At 43.3% G+C, this 18,166-nt stretch overlaps 1 protein-coding gene across 6 annotated transcripts in view; it reads right to left on the bottom strand.

The window, feature by feature from the left end:
- Nucleotides 1–18,166, bottom strand: part of C1H1orf21 (chromosome 1 C1orf21 homolog) — a 229,090-nt gene that overhangs the window by 133,368 nt on the left and 77,556 nt on the right. For all 6 annotated transcript variants that reach the window (XM_067029359.1, XM_067029364.1, XM_059040674.2 and 3 more), the window contains one exon: nt 9,439–9,657. In XM_067029359.1, the coding sequence (XP_066885460.1) occupies nt 9,439–9,532 (94 nt within the window). In that variant the 5' untranslated portion in view covers nt 9,533–9,657. The remainder of the gene's footprint in view (nt 1–9,438; nt 9,658–18,166) is intronic.

The raw sequence follows: 18,166 nt of genomic DNA, 5'->3' as shown, positions 1-18,166 counted from the left end.
TAAAAATGAATGAATAAATAAATAAATAAATGGGCTTCACGCAGTGCATATCATGTGGCAGGTCCTAATCTAAGGGCTTTCCATTCATTGATACATTGAAGTCCTCTGAAGGCAGTAAGTACTAGTACTGTATTCTCCATACTATACAGATGGGGAAACTGAGGCAAGGAGAGTCTCAGTAATTTGTCAAGACTACCTGTTAGTGAGTAGCCGGAGCAGGCTTTGAAACCCATTAGTCAGATTCCAGGCCTGTGCATTCACCATGAGAGTGAACTTCAGGTCTGCTGAAAATAGCCTTAACTACATTAGTCTTGCAACATCCTCATGTGAAAAAAAAAAAAAAAAAGCTGAGGCTGAACGCGGGCAGCCAGTTAACAATTGCTTCATAAAGACTCTTGAGCAAAAGTGGGTTCGGATTTTTTAAATTATTATTTATTTATTATTTTTGGCTGCGTTGGGTCTCTGTTGCTGTGCGTGGGCTTTCTCTAGTTGTCTAGGAGTGTGGGCTTCAGTAATTGTGGCTCGCGGGCTCTAGAGCTCAAGCTCAGTAGTTGTGGTGCACGGCCTTAGCTGCTCCACAGCATGTGGGATCTTCCCGGACCAGGGCATGAACCTGTGTCCCCTGCATTGGCAGTGGGTTCAGATTTAATGACAAAGACAGATATCTTATTCCTGAGAGTGGAATCACCCTTCGTCAAGAGTCTGCATCCTTAACTCTAGGCACAGTCCCACTTTTTTACTTAAGTGAACTGGCGGGGCTCTTCAGTTTCCTTTTGTATCAAGTGGGGATTATAACAGCTCGTGAAAAGGCCTTATAAACTGTAAAGTGTAAGTCTGTGCTTTAGATGCCAATTAACAATTCAGGGGCAAAGGGAACAGCCACATTTAAGGCTCCAGGTGCAGAAGGTAGGTACTGCGCTTCTCTGTGGAGAGCTGGGGCCTAAATGAGGTCTAAGCACCAGACAGGTATGGCCAGGTGTGCACTGCAGGTGGGTGCTACCAGGTAGGTGCTGCTAGGTGAGTGCTACCTGGCAGGTGCTGATGGCAAAACAGGTCCTTTCTGCCACATCAGCCAGGATTCCAGGAAGAGGACATTGTTTTGAATTTCTGAATTCTTTGACGTCATTCAGGAGAAAATAACTCTGAGGAGAAGTGCTATGGGTACAGAAACCCTCCCACTTTCTCTCTTGTTGCTGAGTCACTTTTTTAGAACTTCCCCCAGCAGAGAACAAGCCTTGCCCACAGCTCCAGTCCTCTGTGCCTTCCGCTGGATGGTACCAGGACACCGGGAGGCACCTAGCAGCATCTCTGCTGCTTTCTCCAGGGCCAAATTCAGTCTTATTTTCTGCCTGAGGAAGGGTTCCAGGCAGCTACAGAAAAGACCAGGCACCTAGAGGGGCAAGGGAGCAACTGAAGGAAACCCTCAAGACATAAAACTGAAGTGACACCACCGAGGGCCCTGCCAGCATGTCCCCGTCGATGGCATCTGAGAACTCAGAGGGTCCCTCATCTTGCAGTCAGGCTGCCTTGTAGCAATAAGTGACAGATGGTCCTACTTTTCGGCTTACCTCTGTATATAATATTAAAAGAACAGGCTCATGGTACCATTGGCAAGGGAAGGAAAAACAGCACTTGGATTTTTCTTTCTTTAAATACAGAAAGTAGAGTGCATTTCGAGACTTTCTGTCATAGAAAATTTTTCCAAACAGAAATTCAGACTGACTCTACCTCAGCTAGATTAAATTCTGCATCACGTGGCATTCCAGTGTGGTCTGTTTTGAGGTGGGCAAGGGGCCAAAGTGAAGAGGCTGGGCCAGTCTACTCCTATTTACAACTCATGCTCAACTGCTAATTACACCTGACATCTTTTTTGCACAGGCTCCGGACGCGCAGGCCTAGCGGCCATGGCTCACGGGCTTAGTTGCTCCGCGGCATGTGGGATCTTCCCGGACCAGGGCACGAACCCGTGTCTCCTGCATCGGCAGGCGGATTCTCAACCACTGCGCCACCAGGGAAGCCCACACCTGACATCTTTTTAAGTGCTTTCCGTGGTTTGATCCTCCACACAACTCTGAGTGGTGGATACCATTATCATCTCTATGCCGTAGACAAGGAAACTCAGGCACTGGTGAGGTTCCTTGTCAAAGACAACACAGGAAGTGGGGAAGCCGGAAGAAACCCAGCTGGTAGGAGGGAACCCACAATCACTGCCTTACGTGCTCTGAGTTTGGGCCTGTCTCCTCTTTCCTGTCAAAGTGATAGACACCTATCAGAATGGCCCAGGAACGATCTAAAAGCAGAAAATGAAACTAAGATACCGTAAGACCTTCTCTGAGTCAGACACTGGCCTAAGCACTTTCCCTTCGGAAGTGTGAGATGGAAACTCAGGGCCGACTTCTATCATTGCATTAGCCTCATGTGCACTGAAAGCCTTCAGGACCTTTCTGAGGCTCAGCTCAAGACCTTGTGGCATCTTCAAAGACTAAACCCAGGGCCAGGTTCCTCACTCATCTTGACTTAAATATTTTTCAGCTTTTATGACTGTGACCCAGCTCTATCACACACCCATCAAACATTTCTAAGGTTCTTTACCAACTCACTGAAAAAAAAAAGCGGGGGGTGGGGGGAGATGTCCTCTTTGACCTTTGGGAAATAACTTCAGAAATCAAAAGAAGCTTCTGGAGGCCAGCAGGAAAGCTACAGGGGAGGCAGCTAAAGACTACCGCTAATGAGCATTGAGAGATGAGCAAGTCAGAGTTTGCTCTACCTCATCTGCCAGGCTGGCTCCCAATCTCTGTCTCGCTCATTGTCCTGTGCTCTTCACCTGCAAGCACCTCCCACCTGGAGAGTCAAAGCAGAAAATGAGGGCTGCTGCCTCAGCCGAACCCCTTCCCTCTTCGATTCAAGAATAAGTAAACTCCAACACTGAAACTTGAAAGGGAAGGAAACTGTCAACACCAACACGACCTTCTAGTGACTTAAACTAGCACTATCCAATAGAAATATAATGTGAGTTGTGTAAGTACTTGAAACATTTCCAGCAGCAACATTAAATAAGTAAAAAGAAACCAGGGAAATTAATTTTGATAATATATTTTATTTAACTCAATATATCCAAAATATTATCCTTTCAACGTGTAATCAATAGAAAATTAGTGAGCTGTTTTATACTTTTTTATCATAGTAAGTCCTCAAAATCGCGTGTGTAATTCACACTTATAGCACATCTCAATTAGGATTAGCCTTATTTCACATGCTTAATAGTCACACGTGGCCAGGGGCTACTGTACTGGGTGGCAGAGAGTTAAACATTAGGCTCTCTGCTACTATCTCACAAACACAGATTAATTCATCTTTAATTAATCTTCACTTTACACAACCAGAAATTATTACAGGAAGAAACAGTGAATTATTACTTTGCTTCCAACTGCTTTGAATTTCTGTATATATCTATTTTCTCATTTAATCTTCACCATAACCTGTAAAGTTGGTCCCTATAGTATTTTTTTTTCCTATAGTATTTTAGATGAGTAACAGATTGGCATAACACCATCTCTCTCTGTCTCTCTCTCTCTCTCTCTCTCTCACACACACACACACACACACACACACACACACACACACACACACACACACCCTGTTATATGTTCTCAATTTATGTAGCCAAGGACCAGATCAGAACTGAAGCCACACAGCAATATAGAGCCCAAGTGAAAGAAAGCAGCCAAATTCCTGCTTTACTGCTGCTCTTTTATACACCACCATTCCAGAAGAATTTACTCTAATAATCTAAGCACTTCCACTTAAGGGGACAAAAGTACAAACAAGAGGACCGTCTTGGTCCTTAGTCAGTCAAGGCCACCTCATCATAGGGGAGCTGGCATGGTCAGGCCGCGGCTCCTGGAAGCCTGCGTCCTCTCAAGGTCAAACAGTCCCTTCCTCCAGGGGCTTTTTGCAGCTCAAAAGACAGAGGACACACATACACAAGTAATGAGATTAAACATATAAGCAAATAAACCAAATACATATGTAAAAATGTACTCTGGGATGGCAGGAAAGAGATTCTTTCTGAAGTTATTAGGGAAGCTTTATGCAAGTTTGGAAAAAAAGCAGGATTTAAAGAGATGAAAGCAGGAGAAAGGACCCATGCCAAGCAGAGGTCACGGTGTATTTGACCTGGAGGACACAGGCGTACAAAGTGGTCACAGGGTGAGCTGTCCCTCTGGCTGAAGAACAGGGAAACATGAGGGACAGAGTATGAAACAAGGCTGCCAAGGTGGGTAAGAGGGTAAGAGCCATCGTCAGAGGTCTTGAATGTTCACTAAGGATTTAGGGTTTTACTGTCTAAGAACTGAGTGCAGGAGAATGAACATCGACAAAGGAGTACTTTAGAAAAACTTGCTCCCATCTGCAAGGGTGCAAAAAAGTTGAGAGTTAAAAACGAAAGCAAAGAAGCAAACAAACAACAAAGAGGGCTAATGGAGCATCAGTTCAGAGGACACTGCGTTATTCTGGGTTATGGACTATAACAACCTAAACTATGCTGGTGGTAGGAAAATTGATGCTAGGAGAGAGTGAGATTCACAGGTCTGGGAACTGGAAGAGACAAAGGCCTCAAGCTTAAAGCCTTTGCAAGATTAAAGCCTACATTACTGGAAGAATGATGGTGTCCTTCACGCACATAGGAAAGTCAATGTAACTGAAGAGTTTCCCCACTTGGGGATGGGCTGCAGAAGAGATAATGATCTCGGGTTTGATATGAAAATTTCCCTAATAATGCCTGAATCTGTTCTGTGCACCTACTTTAATAGTCTAAGTGAATGATGGTTGAAAGAAATCCAATAAGTACCTGGCTTTTCTTAGAACTTGCCTTACTAGTTCCTGATAACTTGAGCCTGTTGGTCACTTACTTTATGCAAGCTGGTCTTGGCAATTTGCTCAGCTGTCCTCTGAATGACCTCAGCAGATCTGCTGATCACTCTTCACATCTGCCCTAATCACTGAGGGAAGGAAAATTCCAATCTGGAGATGGAGCTTTCTGGCCCGGCTTGTACTTCTGAAAGGGCCACAGAAATGAGACACAACTTTAGATCTGAAACTTTCTATGCTCCTATACTTAAAGTGAAAGAAAGTCTATAGGTGAAAACGTCGGTGATAAAGTTCCTTGTCAATGATCTCCTTAAGTCTATGAAATCTAGGAGTCAAGATGCCCATTTGTCAGTTAATCCTCAATGGTAGAATATTCTATAGCAATTCTGTCCCACACATTTGGAGTGGTGGGTCTCTGATACCCAGCAGGGCCCTGTGGGGGTCCTGGGCACAAGGCCCCTCTGTGTCCCCCATTTCTTTGTTTACAGGAAGGAGCCTTCATTCAGCCTCCATGACCTTCCCTGAGTTCCAATGGTCAGGTTCAAGCAGTTGTTAATTAGGAAAGGGAGGGGATGCCAGACCGGAGAAACAAACAGTCAAGAGAAACAACAGTGCAGCCTTGGGGCAAGGTCCCGGTTCCCCATCAAGGGATACAAACAACAATATCTCGGAGCTGTTTTGCAAATACTGAAACCCCCTCCAGGTGGGAGAAGTGAATGATGGTACACTACCCACAAGCATGCAGACCCCAGACCAGATGGAACCCGAAGGCTGATGATGCCTCAGCCTTACCTCACCGCCAACCCATCAGAAGAACGTCTACAAGCTCATCATGCCCTCTTTGAACCATTACAATAAAACTTCTCACTATCCTCCTCTCCAAGTGAGGACACACAGTTTTTCGAGGCAGGAGCCCACCGTGTCCCCCTTTGCCTGGCAAAGTAATAAAGCTATCCTTTTCCTCTTCACCCAGAAATATGTCTCTGAGATTCAATTCAGCACCAGTGTACAGGGAAGCTGAGCTTTCGGCATCATCTCCTAAATAACCAAAATATCACAGAGACCAAAATGCTGCATATAAATGTAAATTACTATTTGTGAAAACACACTGCTTATCAACGCTCCCCAGCATGTCCTTAGAAGCTATGAAATTAAATTAACACTTTTAGGAAAAGGATCGAATGTGTGTGTGTGTACACACACTCAAGAGACATACACTTCAGAGCTGTCCCCACATGTGCCACCTTTCACAGGCATGGTCAACTCTTCAACATGTGGTGATAACATCTTTCAAGCATTAAGCTTTTAAAAAGAGAATGAGGCCATTTTATTTGGTGGAAAAGCAGAATATAACTGTCCAGGTTGGAATACAATCCAGTCATGAGTTCTCATTGCCTCTGTCAATGGGTGTGGTAACCCATCTCCAAAGAAAGACAGCTTCCAACAGCTCTCCCCTCCCTATAGGCACAGACTCGACAGATGGAGAGACTTCGTGCTCCCTTGACTCTGGGTTGGTCTTGTGACTTGCTTTTGCTCAACAGAACACGGCACAAATAACATTCTTGTACTTTCAAACCCAGGTCTTAAGAGGCCTGGAAGCTCCGACTTCCTCTCTTGGAAGCTAGCTGCCACATGAAAATTTGACTACCCAGATGGAAAGAGAGGTCTGAAGCCATCATGGCCAGTCGAGCCCAGCTGAGCTCCCAGCGGAATGCAGCTGCATGGCTGAGCCCAGGCAAAAAAAGAAAAAAAAAAACAAAAAACAGCAGATGAACCCTAGCTACTCCACAGAATTGGGAAAAATAATAAATCAGTGCTGCTAAGTTTGGAGTCCTTTGCCATGTGATAATAGATCACTGAAACAATGGGTGACAAAAGATATCAAATGGCTAAAAGTGAGCCAGATCTATCATTCATCTGTGACCATCTGTGATTCTACTGGGATTTTGTAGACTTCTGCTTGCAAACTAATTCAAGTGGAGAAACAGATAGGACCTTCTCGTCATACTCAAACTCTAGCATTCAGTAACATCTAGGATCCTGGTAGGGAAGTTCACAATGGATTCTGACAATTCTACTCCCAGAAACCTGTACGGCTAGGAAAACTCTCCCTTGACTGGTACGTGCAGCTCTCTCCCTCCCTGTATTCCTGCTGTATCTCACACGATGCTACAAACCTGCAAATGCTGATGTAAGAAAGAGTAACAAGATGATGAATGCTGGAGTGAATGAAACTTCAGTGTGAGCGCCAGGAGGATGAAGGGAAGCTGGCAGAGGCCTTGAGAGCACTTTATGGCGTGGAGCCACACAGACAGCAATGACTGGGCAGGCATGGGGTAGACGGAATTATTCGCCTCAATTCTCGACCCTTCTCTACATCCATACCCTTGCCATGAATGTGCTGTGGTCAGATGGACTTCTCTGCCCCTTGTCTTTGAGCCTGTTCATGTGACTTGATTTGGCTAGTAAAATGTGGGTACAACGTGTGCCAGGTCTAAGCCGAAGCTTAAGAGGCATCATGTGTATCACTTATACTTTTACCCTTTTGCAAAAGAAGAGCATACCCCCCCTTGGCTCACTGGTCCCAGGAGGAAGCTGAGAGAGACGTGGAGCAGAGCCACTCCAGCTGACCAAGGAACTCGTGATCAAGAAAGACATGATTATTGCTGAATGCCACTAAGATCCTGAGGCTGTCTATTACCCAGCAAGAGTGCACTAATACAAGCCTCCTTTATTAGATGCTAACATTTGCAAACTACACATGGAACTTTAGAACAACAGAAAGTCTTCTTAGCTATAAAAGTTGTAACCATATTAGCAAATGAATGGTTAGATGGTCTCATTGACAAGCAAAATATTAATACAATATACTGAATATCACTAAATTTTTGCTCTTACAAATCTAAGGTTACCTTTCTACAGACTGTAATTTGGTATTCCACATTCTCCATAATTTAACCCTAATTTAGTTTTGTACCCAATTCCCTCTCACTTATATATATTTTATATTACATTCGAACTGGACTACTTGTAATTCTTGAATATGGGTCACATCACGTCTAGCCTTTCCTCATCTAGTTCCTTCCTACACCCTTCAACCATCAGGTTTAGATTCTCCAGTCCTTTAGGGCCAGGGTCAGCTGTCACCTCTATAAGAAATCTGCTCTGATCCCGCCTTTTAAGGCAGTCTCTCAACCCTCTGACTCTTATCATGATATGTATGTCTTTTCCTTTTCTGGTATTCGGCTTATTCTGCATCGTAACACTTCTTCATCCTCTTACGAAGTCCTAGAAAGCAAGGTTTATCTCTGTATCCACCGTGGCATTTAGCAAAGGGTCTGACACATCGTGTACTGGCCAGTCAATGCTTTTTCGCATTAAAGAATGAGCGATGGGGCTCCCCTGGTGGCGCAGTGGTTGAGAGTCTGCCTGCCGATGCAGGGGACGCGGGTTCGTGCCCCGGTCTGGGAGGATCCCACATGCCGCGGAGCGGCTGGGCCCGTGAGCCATGGCTGCTGAGTCTGCGCGTCCGGAGCCTGTGCTCCGCAACGGGAGAGGCCACAACAGTGAGAGGCCCGCGTACCGCAAAAAAAAAAAAAAAAAAAGGATGAGTGACGGATGGGAGGCAGCAGGAAATGACACTGAGAAAGAAATGTGGACTTTGGAGTCTGAGATATCTGATTCTATCACTTAGTAGCTGAGTAACTTTAGATCAGTTAGTCACACTGTGCTCCAGCTTCCAAATCTGTAAAATTAAGATGGCACAGATTTCACAGGATTGTTGTGAAAATTCAACATGAAAATGAATGTAAATGCTTCTTGGTGTCTGACATATGGTGAAGGCTCCATAAGTGGTAGCTCTAATTACAAAAATGACAATGACACTGAACCTCACATAGAAGTTAATTTTTAAAAATCCCTGATATTAGATTATTCCCTCTTAAAAATTAAGTGTTTGAGACTAACAGTAATGACTCTAGTTCCCATTAGCTATTTCCCCAGAAGGTGTGGTTTCAAAGAGTTGGATTCTACTTTATTAAGATGCTCATATGTCACTCTTCTCCACAGTTCTTGTTTCTATTGGTAGTGACTAGAAGCAAATTTGTTCCAGGCAACAAATACATCTCCTTAAAACAAACCAAAATGAAATCTTCCTCCCTCCACATACATGAGTCCACTTGTAAGAGAGCATTACCTCTTCCACATTGTTCCCAATTCTTCCCCAGGGGACTGAAACAACCACTGCAACAGATCAAAAGCTAGAGATTGAAACACAGTAGAATTCCCTGACAGAGACTGAATAGTGCAACTTGAGTTGTTTACATGTAAACATCACTGTAATGAGGTTCTTTATCGAATAAGGTCTTCTAGGTATAAATTATGATGAAAACTGTCCAATGTAAAAGACCTGCCTTGATTTTTATCATCTCTCATCAGCCCTCTACCCACACACCCCCATCACCCCTGCACCCCGCCCCGCCCCCCAGCAAACAGAACACGGGAACACTGCAATGGTTCACATGAAAGGCCTGGATGGAGGGGCCAAGGATGAAATTCAACGGCACTTACCACCAAACACGTCTCCATTCTGGTAGTTCTTCCCTTTCTGGGCTTCCTCTTCATTTTGAACAGTGGCAACATGCTTCGCAGAGGCACAGCCCATAGTCTCATTCGGTCAGCTTCAGCCGGGCTGAACTGCAAAGCATCTCTACAGACACGGGGACATTTTTTTCTCTTTAGACACAAGGAAAATCCACCTTCTTGCTGAGTCGGTCAAAATGCGCGCACCTGCAAGAAGAGAGTGCTAGATCAGAATGGGGGACACGAAGCCAGTGTCTCAGTCTCCGTGGCAGTTCCCGCCCGACCCCACTGGACTTGGGTGCGACCAGGCGCTGAAGAAGGAAATGAAGCATGGGTCACTCTCATCTGACCCCCGCTTGAAAAGCAAGGTCAGAAGGCCTGCGCCCTGCACAACATGTGGCTGGACTTTTAAAAAAATCTTTATTGGAGTATAATTGCTTTACAATGTTGTGTTAGTTTCTACTGTATGACAAAGTGAATCAGCTATACGTATACATATATCCCCATATCCCCTCCCTCTTGAACCTCCCTCCCACCCTCCCTTATCCCACCCCTCTAGGTGGTCACAAAGCACCGAACTGATCTCCCTGTGCTAGGCGGCTGCTTCCCACTAGCTATCGATTTTACATTCGGTAGTGAATATATGTCCATGCCACTCTCACTTCGTCCCAGCTTAACCTTCCCCCTCCCCGTGTCCTCAAGTCCATTCTCTATGTCTGCATCTTTATTCCTGTCCTGCCCCTAAGTTCATTAGTACCGTTTTTTTTTAGATTCCTTATATGTGCATTAGCATATGGTATTTGTTTTTCTCTTTCTGACTTACTTCACTGTATGACAGACTCTAGGTCCATCCACCTTATTAAAAATAACTCAATCTCGTTCATTTTTATGGCTGAGTAATATTCCATTGTATGTATGCGCCACATCTTCTTTATCTATTCATCTGTCAATGGACATTTAGGTTGCTTCCATGTCCTGGCTATTATAAATAGTGTTGCAATGAAGATTGTGGTACATTTTTTTTTTTTACTTGTTTGTTTTATATACATTTATTTTATTTTTGACTGCGTTGGGTCTTTGTTGCTGCGCACGGGCTTTCTCTAGTTGTAGCGAGCGGGGACTACTCTTTGTTGCAGTGCACGGACTTCTCATTGTGGTGGCTTCTCTTGTTAAGGAGCACGGGTTCTAGGTGTGCAGGCTTCAGTAGTTGTGGCTCGCGGGCTGTAGAGCACAGACTCAGTAGTTGTGGTGCATGGGCTTGGTTGCTCCACGGCATGTGGGATCTTCCCGGACCGGGGCTCGAACCTATGTCCCCTGCATTGGCAGGCGGATTCTTAACCACTGTGCCACCAGGGAAGCCCCATCTATCTTTTTGAATAATGGTTTTCTCAGGGTATATGCCCAGTAGTGGGACTGCTGGATCATATGGTAGTTCTATTTTTAGTTTTTTTTATACTTTTTTTTTTTTTTTTTTTTTTGCGGTACGAAGGCCTCTCACTGTTGTGGCCTCTCCCATTGCGGAGCACAGGCTCCGGATGCGCAGGCTCAGTGGCCATGGCTCATGGGCCCAGCCGCTCCGCGGCATGTGGTATCTTCCCGGACCGGGGCACGAACCCGCGTCCCCTGCATCGGCAGGCGGACTCTCAACCACTGCGCCACCAGGGAAGCCCTATTTTTAGTTTTTTAAGGAACCTCCATACTGTTCTCCATAGTGGCTGTATCAGTTTACATTCCCACCAACAGTGCAAGAGGGTTCCCTTTTCTCCACACCCTCTCCAGCATTTACTGTTTGTAGATTTTTTGATGATGGCCATTCTGACTGGTGTGAGGTGATACCTCATTGTAGTTTTGATTTGCATTTCTCTAATGATTAGTGATGTTAAACATCTTTTCATGTGTTTGTTGGCAATCTGTATGTCTACTTTGCAGAAATGTCTATTTAGGTCTTCTGCCCATTTTGGGATTGGGTTGTTTGTTTTTTCGATATTGAGCTGCATGAGCTGTTTGTATATTTTGGAGATTAATCCTCTGTCAGTTGCTTTGTTTGCAAATATTTTCTCCCATTCTGAGGGTTGTCTTTAAAGATAAACTATAAAAACCTCCTAAGATATAGTAAGTCCATTTGATCCAAAGTTGAGCACACTTTGAGAGACATTAAGTTAGTAGTGCTGAAATCCACTCTGTCGACCTACTACAGTTTTTAAAGAAACAGCACTGAAATAGGAGACAAGCAGGACAGGAGACAGGAATCAGTTCTAAAGGCAGAAGGGAGAAAACTCCTCTGTAAGCAGGTGGCTGCTAAGGGTTGTTGTTGCTGCTGCTTGGCCCACCTCCCTCGTTCCCTTTCGGCATCACCACGTAAGGTGACAGGTGTGGGCTCCCAGAATGAATTCCTTACTTTTCAAAAAGGAATGTGGGGAAACAACCTCACACGTACGCGGTGGGTACACCGCAGAGCACCCGAAGTGAGAGGAGAAACCTCGCCTCCCCTCCCAGTCTGTTGCCGCCTCCTCAGAATAAACAAAGTAAAAACAGAAAGGAGAGTGGGAAACCCTAGCAAAATCCAGGACAGTAGGAATCCAGAGACAGTTTACAACCCTCCTCTCTGGGAGTCCTCTTCCTTTTCTGTTCCTCATTCCTATTTCACGCTGACAGCCTCACAATCTACCCAAGAAGTTAATGTAAAAATCTAAGACGAACGGGGCTTCCCTGGTGGCGCAGTGGTTGAGAATCCGCCTGCCGATGCAGGAGACACGGGTTCGTGCCCTGGTCCGGGAGGATCCCACGTGCCGCAGAGCGGCTGGGCCCGTGAGCCATGGCCGCTGGGCCTGCGCGTCCGGAGCCTGTGCTCCGCAATGGGAGAGGCCACAACAGTGAGAGGCCCGCATACCGCAAAAAAAAAAAAAAAAAAAAAAATCTAAGACGTGAATTACTCTTTTCTATTCCTGAAAAGCACTGTGCGCTGTTTCTTCTGTTTTAGAAGTTCTGTTTGTAGCAACAAATCTTACTTGAATAAAAACAAAAAAAAAGTTGAAATCACGTGAAAATCAAACACATTGCAGCAGGCAAACAAAAAAAAAACATAAAAAACGTTTCAAAGGACTTCTCTCTTATTCAGGCATGGAAGTGAGAGGCATGTTCATAAGCAGATTAGACACGATTCTAATTAGACACATCCAACTCAAGTGATGACTTGAGAAGTCATCATTTAATTATATTTTTAAAAAGCACTATCACTCAATGTGAGTTCTCTCCAAATCACAATTAGGTGCGGGTTTTGTTTTTGAAACACACATATTAAGTATTTTATAGCAGTAAGTTAATTTTAAGAGTGAGGTTTTCAAGTTTTACAACTTTGACAGAAATATATTTTAATATTTTGCCCATTTCGAAGGAGATAATTATGAAGTTATCTGAGAGGCAGAGGATCTCCAACTCTCAAAATTAACCATTGATCACTGGGGAAAGTTTTTTACTATGTCATTTGGATTCTGCACATAAACAATTGTCCGTTCATTCATTCATTTAATCAATAGAGGGCTTCCCTGGTGGCGCAGTGGTTGAGAGTCCGCCTGCTGATGTAGGGGACACGGGTTCGTGCCCCGGTCCGGGAAGATCCCACATGCCGTGGAGTGGCTGGGCCCGTGAGCCATGGCCGCTCAGCCTGCGCTCCCCAATGGGAGAGGCCACGGCAGTGAGAGGCCCGCGTACCACAAAAAAAAAAAAAAAAAAAAAAAATCAATAGATATTTATTGAAAACTACTAAACTGACAGACATGTTTTTGGCAGACACTGGGTATATAAACAGGACAAGATACAGTGTCCTCCCCATCCCCACAGAATATGAACACTCAGAGAAAGGAGATCATGAGAAAGACCAGTTTCACAACAATGTGGTACAGCAACTGCCAGTTAAATATAGGATGACAGGGGACTTCACCCCACAGGCACCTGATTCAGCCTCGAGATTGGGAATGTCAAGAAAGGTTGAGTTTGAGACCCGACCACAGCTGAATAAACATCATTAAAACACTTCTGAACTGCATCTCTTTTCTAGCCTGATGTAATGTCAAGGTTTCATTTCTACTGAAAATTCTCTTAATTAACCTCAATCTAACTGAGACCTCAAATCGAGGAGACCTTCAGAAATGTACCCCGAATTACTGCCACCATCATTTGCTCAAGAAAGTTTCCCTTCAGTTTCTACTATCCTTCACATAAATTCGAGCATATTTTTTTAGCTTCCATTTTTCCATTAGTTTTGCTCAGCTTTTCTCTCCCAACTCCCACGTCATCTATTCATTCACCTCCCTGAAACCAGCCCACTTAGAGAGGTAACTAAGGGTGCAAATGAGCATGCAGAGACCAAAAGCACCAAGAAGATCTGAGTCTCATTCTCACATATTGTTATTAACAGCATGCTATTTCTGAAGTCACAGATCACAGTGTGAGAATTAAACTGAAGCAACTCTTCGATGTTTGATGGAATCTTCTAATACCAAGTCCCACTGAGGATGATTTTTTAAAACTAAATACTCTATATGATAGGATCATTGGGCACCTCAAAAACATGGGCTCCAATTAATAGCCCACGGCTTTGTGTAAAAATCTCCCCAAGTGGCTATACGGCTATATTATCCTATATCATGAAATTAGAAGCTGTAATCCCTTCATAATGCTATGCGTTAACCTCATATAGCCCCATCTTTATAGAATAATTTTCTTGCTTTGAAAAAATACATTGGCAAATCTGTAAATCCAATTCAAAAATTTTCAAAAAGACTAAGAAACCTTTAACTGTGCACATTTATCCCCCCCTCCCCTTACACTATGCCTCAAGACTCTTCGTGTAATATTTTAGATATCCTTTGGGGAATTATTGCTCCAGGACACTTCACGTTATAACCTGAGGAAGTTCTTTTCTGTATACAAGTAAGTCCATTACTTTTTTATGCATGTTATATATGTGTGATACATTTGCCCTTTTATAAGAAAAGATTATGGATTTATGATGGCTTTTTTTTTTTCCAGTGCAGATGGATTTCTTTTTATTTTAGTTTTATTTTTTTCAGCTTTATTGAGGAACAACTGACAAAACTGCAATATACTATATTTAACAGGATGATTCAATATACCATATACATTGTGAAAGGATTCCCACCAAATTAACACATGTATCACCTCATATATTTACTTTTTTTTTTCTGATGCACACAAGTTCTATTCTTTTAGTAACTTTCAATTATACAATACGGTGTTATCAACTATAGTCACCATGTTATATCTCATAACTTATTCATCTTATAACTAAAACTTTGTACCCTTTTACCAGCCTCTGCCTATTTTTCCCACTCCCCAGTCTCTGGCGACCACAATTCTACTCTTTGTTTCCATGAGTTCAACTTTTTTATTTTTAAGATTCTACATATAAGAGTCTCTGTCTAGCTTATTTCACTTAGTTTAATTCCTTCCAGGTTCATCCATATAGTTGGGAACGGCGGGATTTCTTTCATAATCAGGCTGAATAATATTCCTCTGTGTGTGTGCGTTGTCTCACATTTTCTTGATCCATTCATTCACTGAAGGACACTTGTTTCCATACCTTGACTACTGTGAATGATGCTGCAATGACCAAGGGAGTGCAGATATCTCTTCAAGATAATAATTTCATTTCCTTTGAATATATAGATCCAGAAGTGGAATTGTGGATGGCTTTTTTTTTTTTCCTTTACCTTAACTTTCTGAACTGGAAGCATAATTTCATCAAAAAACCTACTTTTATAAAATTGGGAAGGAATAAAATATGCAAAATTTGTTTTAAGAAAAAAATCAAAGAAATATCTGACCTTCTTAAAAAGGGCTATGGGGGCTTCCCTGGTGGCGCAGTGGTCGAGAGTCCGCCTGCCAATGCAGGGCACACGGGTTCGTGCCCCGGTCCGGGAAGATCCCACGTGCCGCGGAGCGGCTGGGCCCCGTGAGCCATGGCCGCTGAGCCTGCGCGTCCGGAGCCTGTGCTCCACAGCGGGAGAGGCTACAACAGTGAGAGGCACGCGTACCGCAAAAAAAAAAAAAAAGTATAATAGGCACATTATTAATAGATCAGGAGCAAAGTACCCCCTTTCTTCCTTTGATTAAAAAGGGAAATCAAGACAAGGCAACATCTAAAAATTCCTTTCTTTTATTGAAGAAAGAGCCAACATCTAAGCTTCACAAAGAAAAAAATATATATATAAATAACTAATCAGTCTGTTTTGCCCATCTGTTCTGCTTTGCTGTAATGAGTGTTAATACAGCAGCCCACTGGGGGGAAGAAGACAGCCTGAAAGTGATTTCTAATCTTGAAGCTTTGGTTTCCTTGGGCTACTGTTAACACCATTTCACATTTCATTATACATGTTAAAGATAATACACAAAGAGATGCCACATTCGACGTGAGGATACTCTGGAAAAGTCAAACCTTCCTATTACCCTGCAATTGCTGGCATCACGGAAGATATTTGTTCCTCGTATCACACTCATTTGGTGGCGTGGCAATTGACAATATGCTATTAACGCCAAAGAAACAGGAATATCTGCTTCTGCTTTCTTTATGGGAAAACTCTCACTTCCGCAAATAATAATCGTACTGAGGTGTCTCTCCGAAACATAACAATACTAAGTCCTATGCAAAATGATACGTTTTTGTTGGATTTCCGCAGTGAGGTATGAGGACAAGGAGACAAGTGAAGTGGAAAGAGCCCTGGAAAGGGAGCAGGGATGCCAAGCCCTGGTCTCAGGGGTTACATGCCTGCCTCAGTACCAAGGCTGGGCTGCGTCTCTCTGAGCCTCTTCCTTTTCGTCTATGACCTACCTGAACTTATGTCCAAGTGATGCTGAGGATGAAATTACCACTTATAAAAAGGCCATTTCTCACCTAGACTCGGTTTTGTTTCAGCACTTACCCAATTAGGATACACTTGCAAGTTTTTTTTTTTTCCAAAATATTTCAGGAAGCCCTATGAGGTCTAAAGATTATTTTACCAATTATGTTTTGGCTCAAGGGTGTTGATTTCAATTGTGTATCGAGTGAAAAAATGAACAAGGCTTAGCTCTCTTATTTCCTCTTTTCTATTCTGCCTTTAATGGATAAAAATAAAATAAAATTTAAAAATGTTTTTTATAGAGAGCTGGATAGAAAAAGCTTGTGGAATAACTGCTCTTCAGCTAAGGACTTAAGAGTTTGGTGCCTTTACCCTGTAGCTGAAAACTCTATTCTTGTATTACCTATATGTGTTCACACAGGTCATGCATGGCTAACACTACTTCTGTGAAGGCAAGAGACGAAAATACCAGATCTTGGTTAAAGCCACCCATCCACACCAGGGTGAACCTATGCAGAAGAATTAGGCCGTTTCTGGATTTGCTCCTCTGTGAGCAAGGCCAATGGTGGATATTCATGGACTTTTGGAGTTCTCCTTCTTCTTCCACTTCCAAGACTCAGAATACCAAGGGGATTTGCAGGAAGCTGACAACCTGCATCAGTGGGGAAAATTTCTGTACCAAGACACCCATGACCAGGATCTTCTGACAGCTGTGCTGCTGGTTCACCATGTCACTTGGGACAAATCCATGTGATTTCCTTGTCAGTATCCTAGTAGTAACGGCTGTTTTCCTTCTTTTTTTGGATTGTTTTGAAACTCTAGGTAGATTATGAAATGCTGCTCAAAGCACTCATAAAATGCAAGGTAATGTTCTGTGCATACTCTGCTCTGCCAGGTGCCTGACATTACCTATCAGACTCAGGGCTTTTCAGGAGCACTGGGTAGAATCAGTTTGCCCCCATATGTGGCCCTGGAGAAAATGAGAGAAAACAGTTGGAAAGGAAAAAATAAAAATCAAGAAATGACTAGAACGTGTAAATAGAATAAGTATGAGTTACTTAAAAAAGCGCAGTTTGATTCTAAGCTAAGCAGATAAGTCATGATCCTTCCTGAATGGCCAATGAAGGACATCCTGGGCGACCTGTGTGTTGAAATGCCTCGTGAAGAACAGATAACGACTCCTGCCTTTGAAGGGCCAGCATTCAGACACGGCTAACAGATCATAAACATAATAAAGTAAAGTAAAATAAAATTCCAATGACTAATGGACACGACAAGGAAAAAAAGGATCAGAGATGTTCTTCAAAGTCATAGGATACTTCAAGCTAATTAAATTAGTGCTTGTCTCAGCTTTATTTTATGCAACAAGAAATGTAGTAACATCCAGCAAATGCGCTACTCTTAGCAGACCCTTGGAAAAACACCCTCGGGTAAGAGACCCTCATTTACTGAGGAGGAGGACAGTGAAACAGACGTCCTGCCAGTCTTGAGCTGCTGGTCCTCTGTAACAACATAAACTAGAACAGAACTGCAGCTGGATTAATCCCTTGGCAATGTGGATGTTACTTTCGTGGTGCTAAGGACAAGAGTTGAATGCCACTGATCTCTGTCTGATGCACATACTGGAGAAAGACTTGGGATGTTTTCCTTACTGAATTACAAAGTCTCAACTTTCATACAAGGCTACTGTAGTCCACATTTCTGATTCAATTCAATCTCTAAGCTTAATGCAGAAACTTGTATCTCAGCCTTAAACTGGTTACTGTGGTAGATACAAAGAAGTATGACCAACAGATACAAATTACCCAAACTAACCATTAGGAGCAAACGTGAGAATTGTATAAAAACAAGAAAAG

This window comes from Kogia breviceps, chromosome 1 (assembly GCF_026419965.1).
Source record: "Kogia breviceps isolate mKogBre1 chromosome 1, mKogBre1 haplotype 1, whole genome shotgun sequence".
Classification (NCBI taxonomy): Eukaryota; Metazoa; Chordata; class Mammalia; order Artiodactyla; family Physeteridae; genus Kogia; species Kogia breviceps.
Note: the sequence above shows the minus strand (reverse complement) of the source record. Positions and strands in the feature narration are given on the sequence as shown.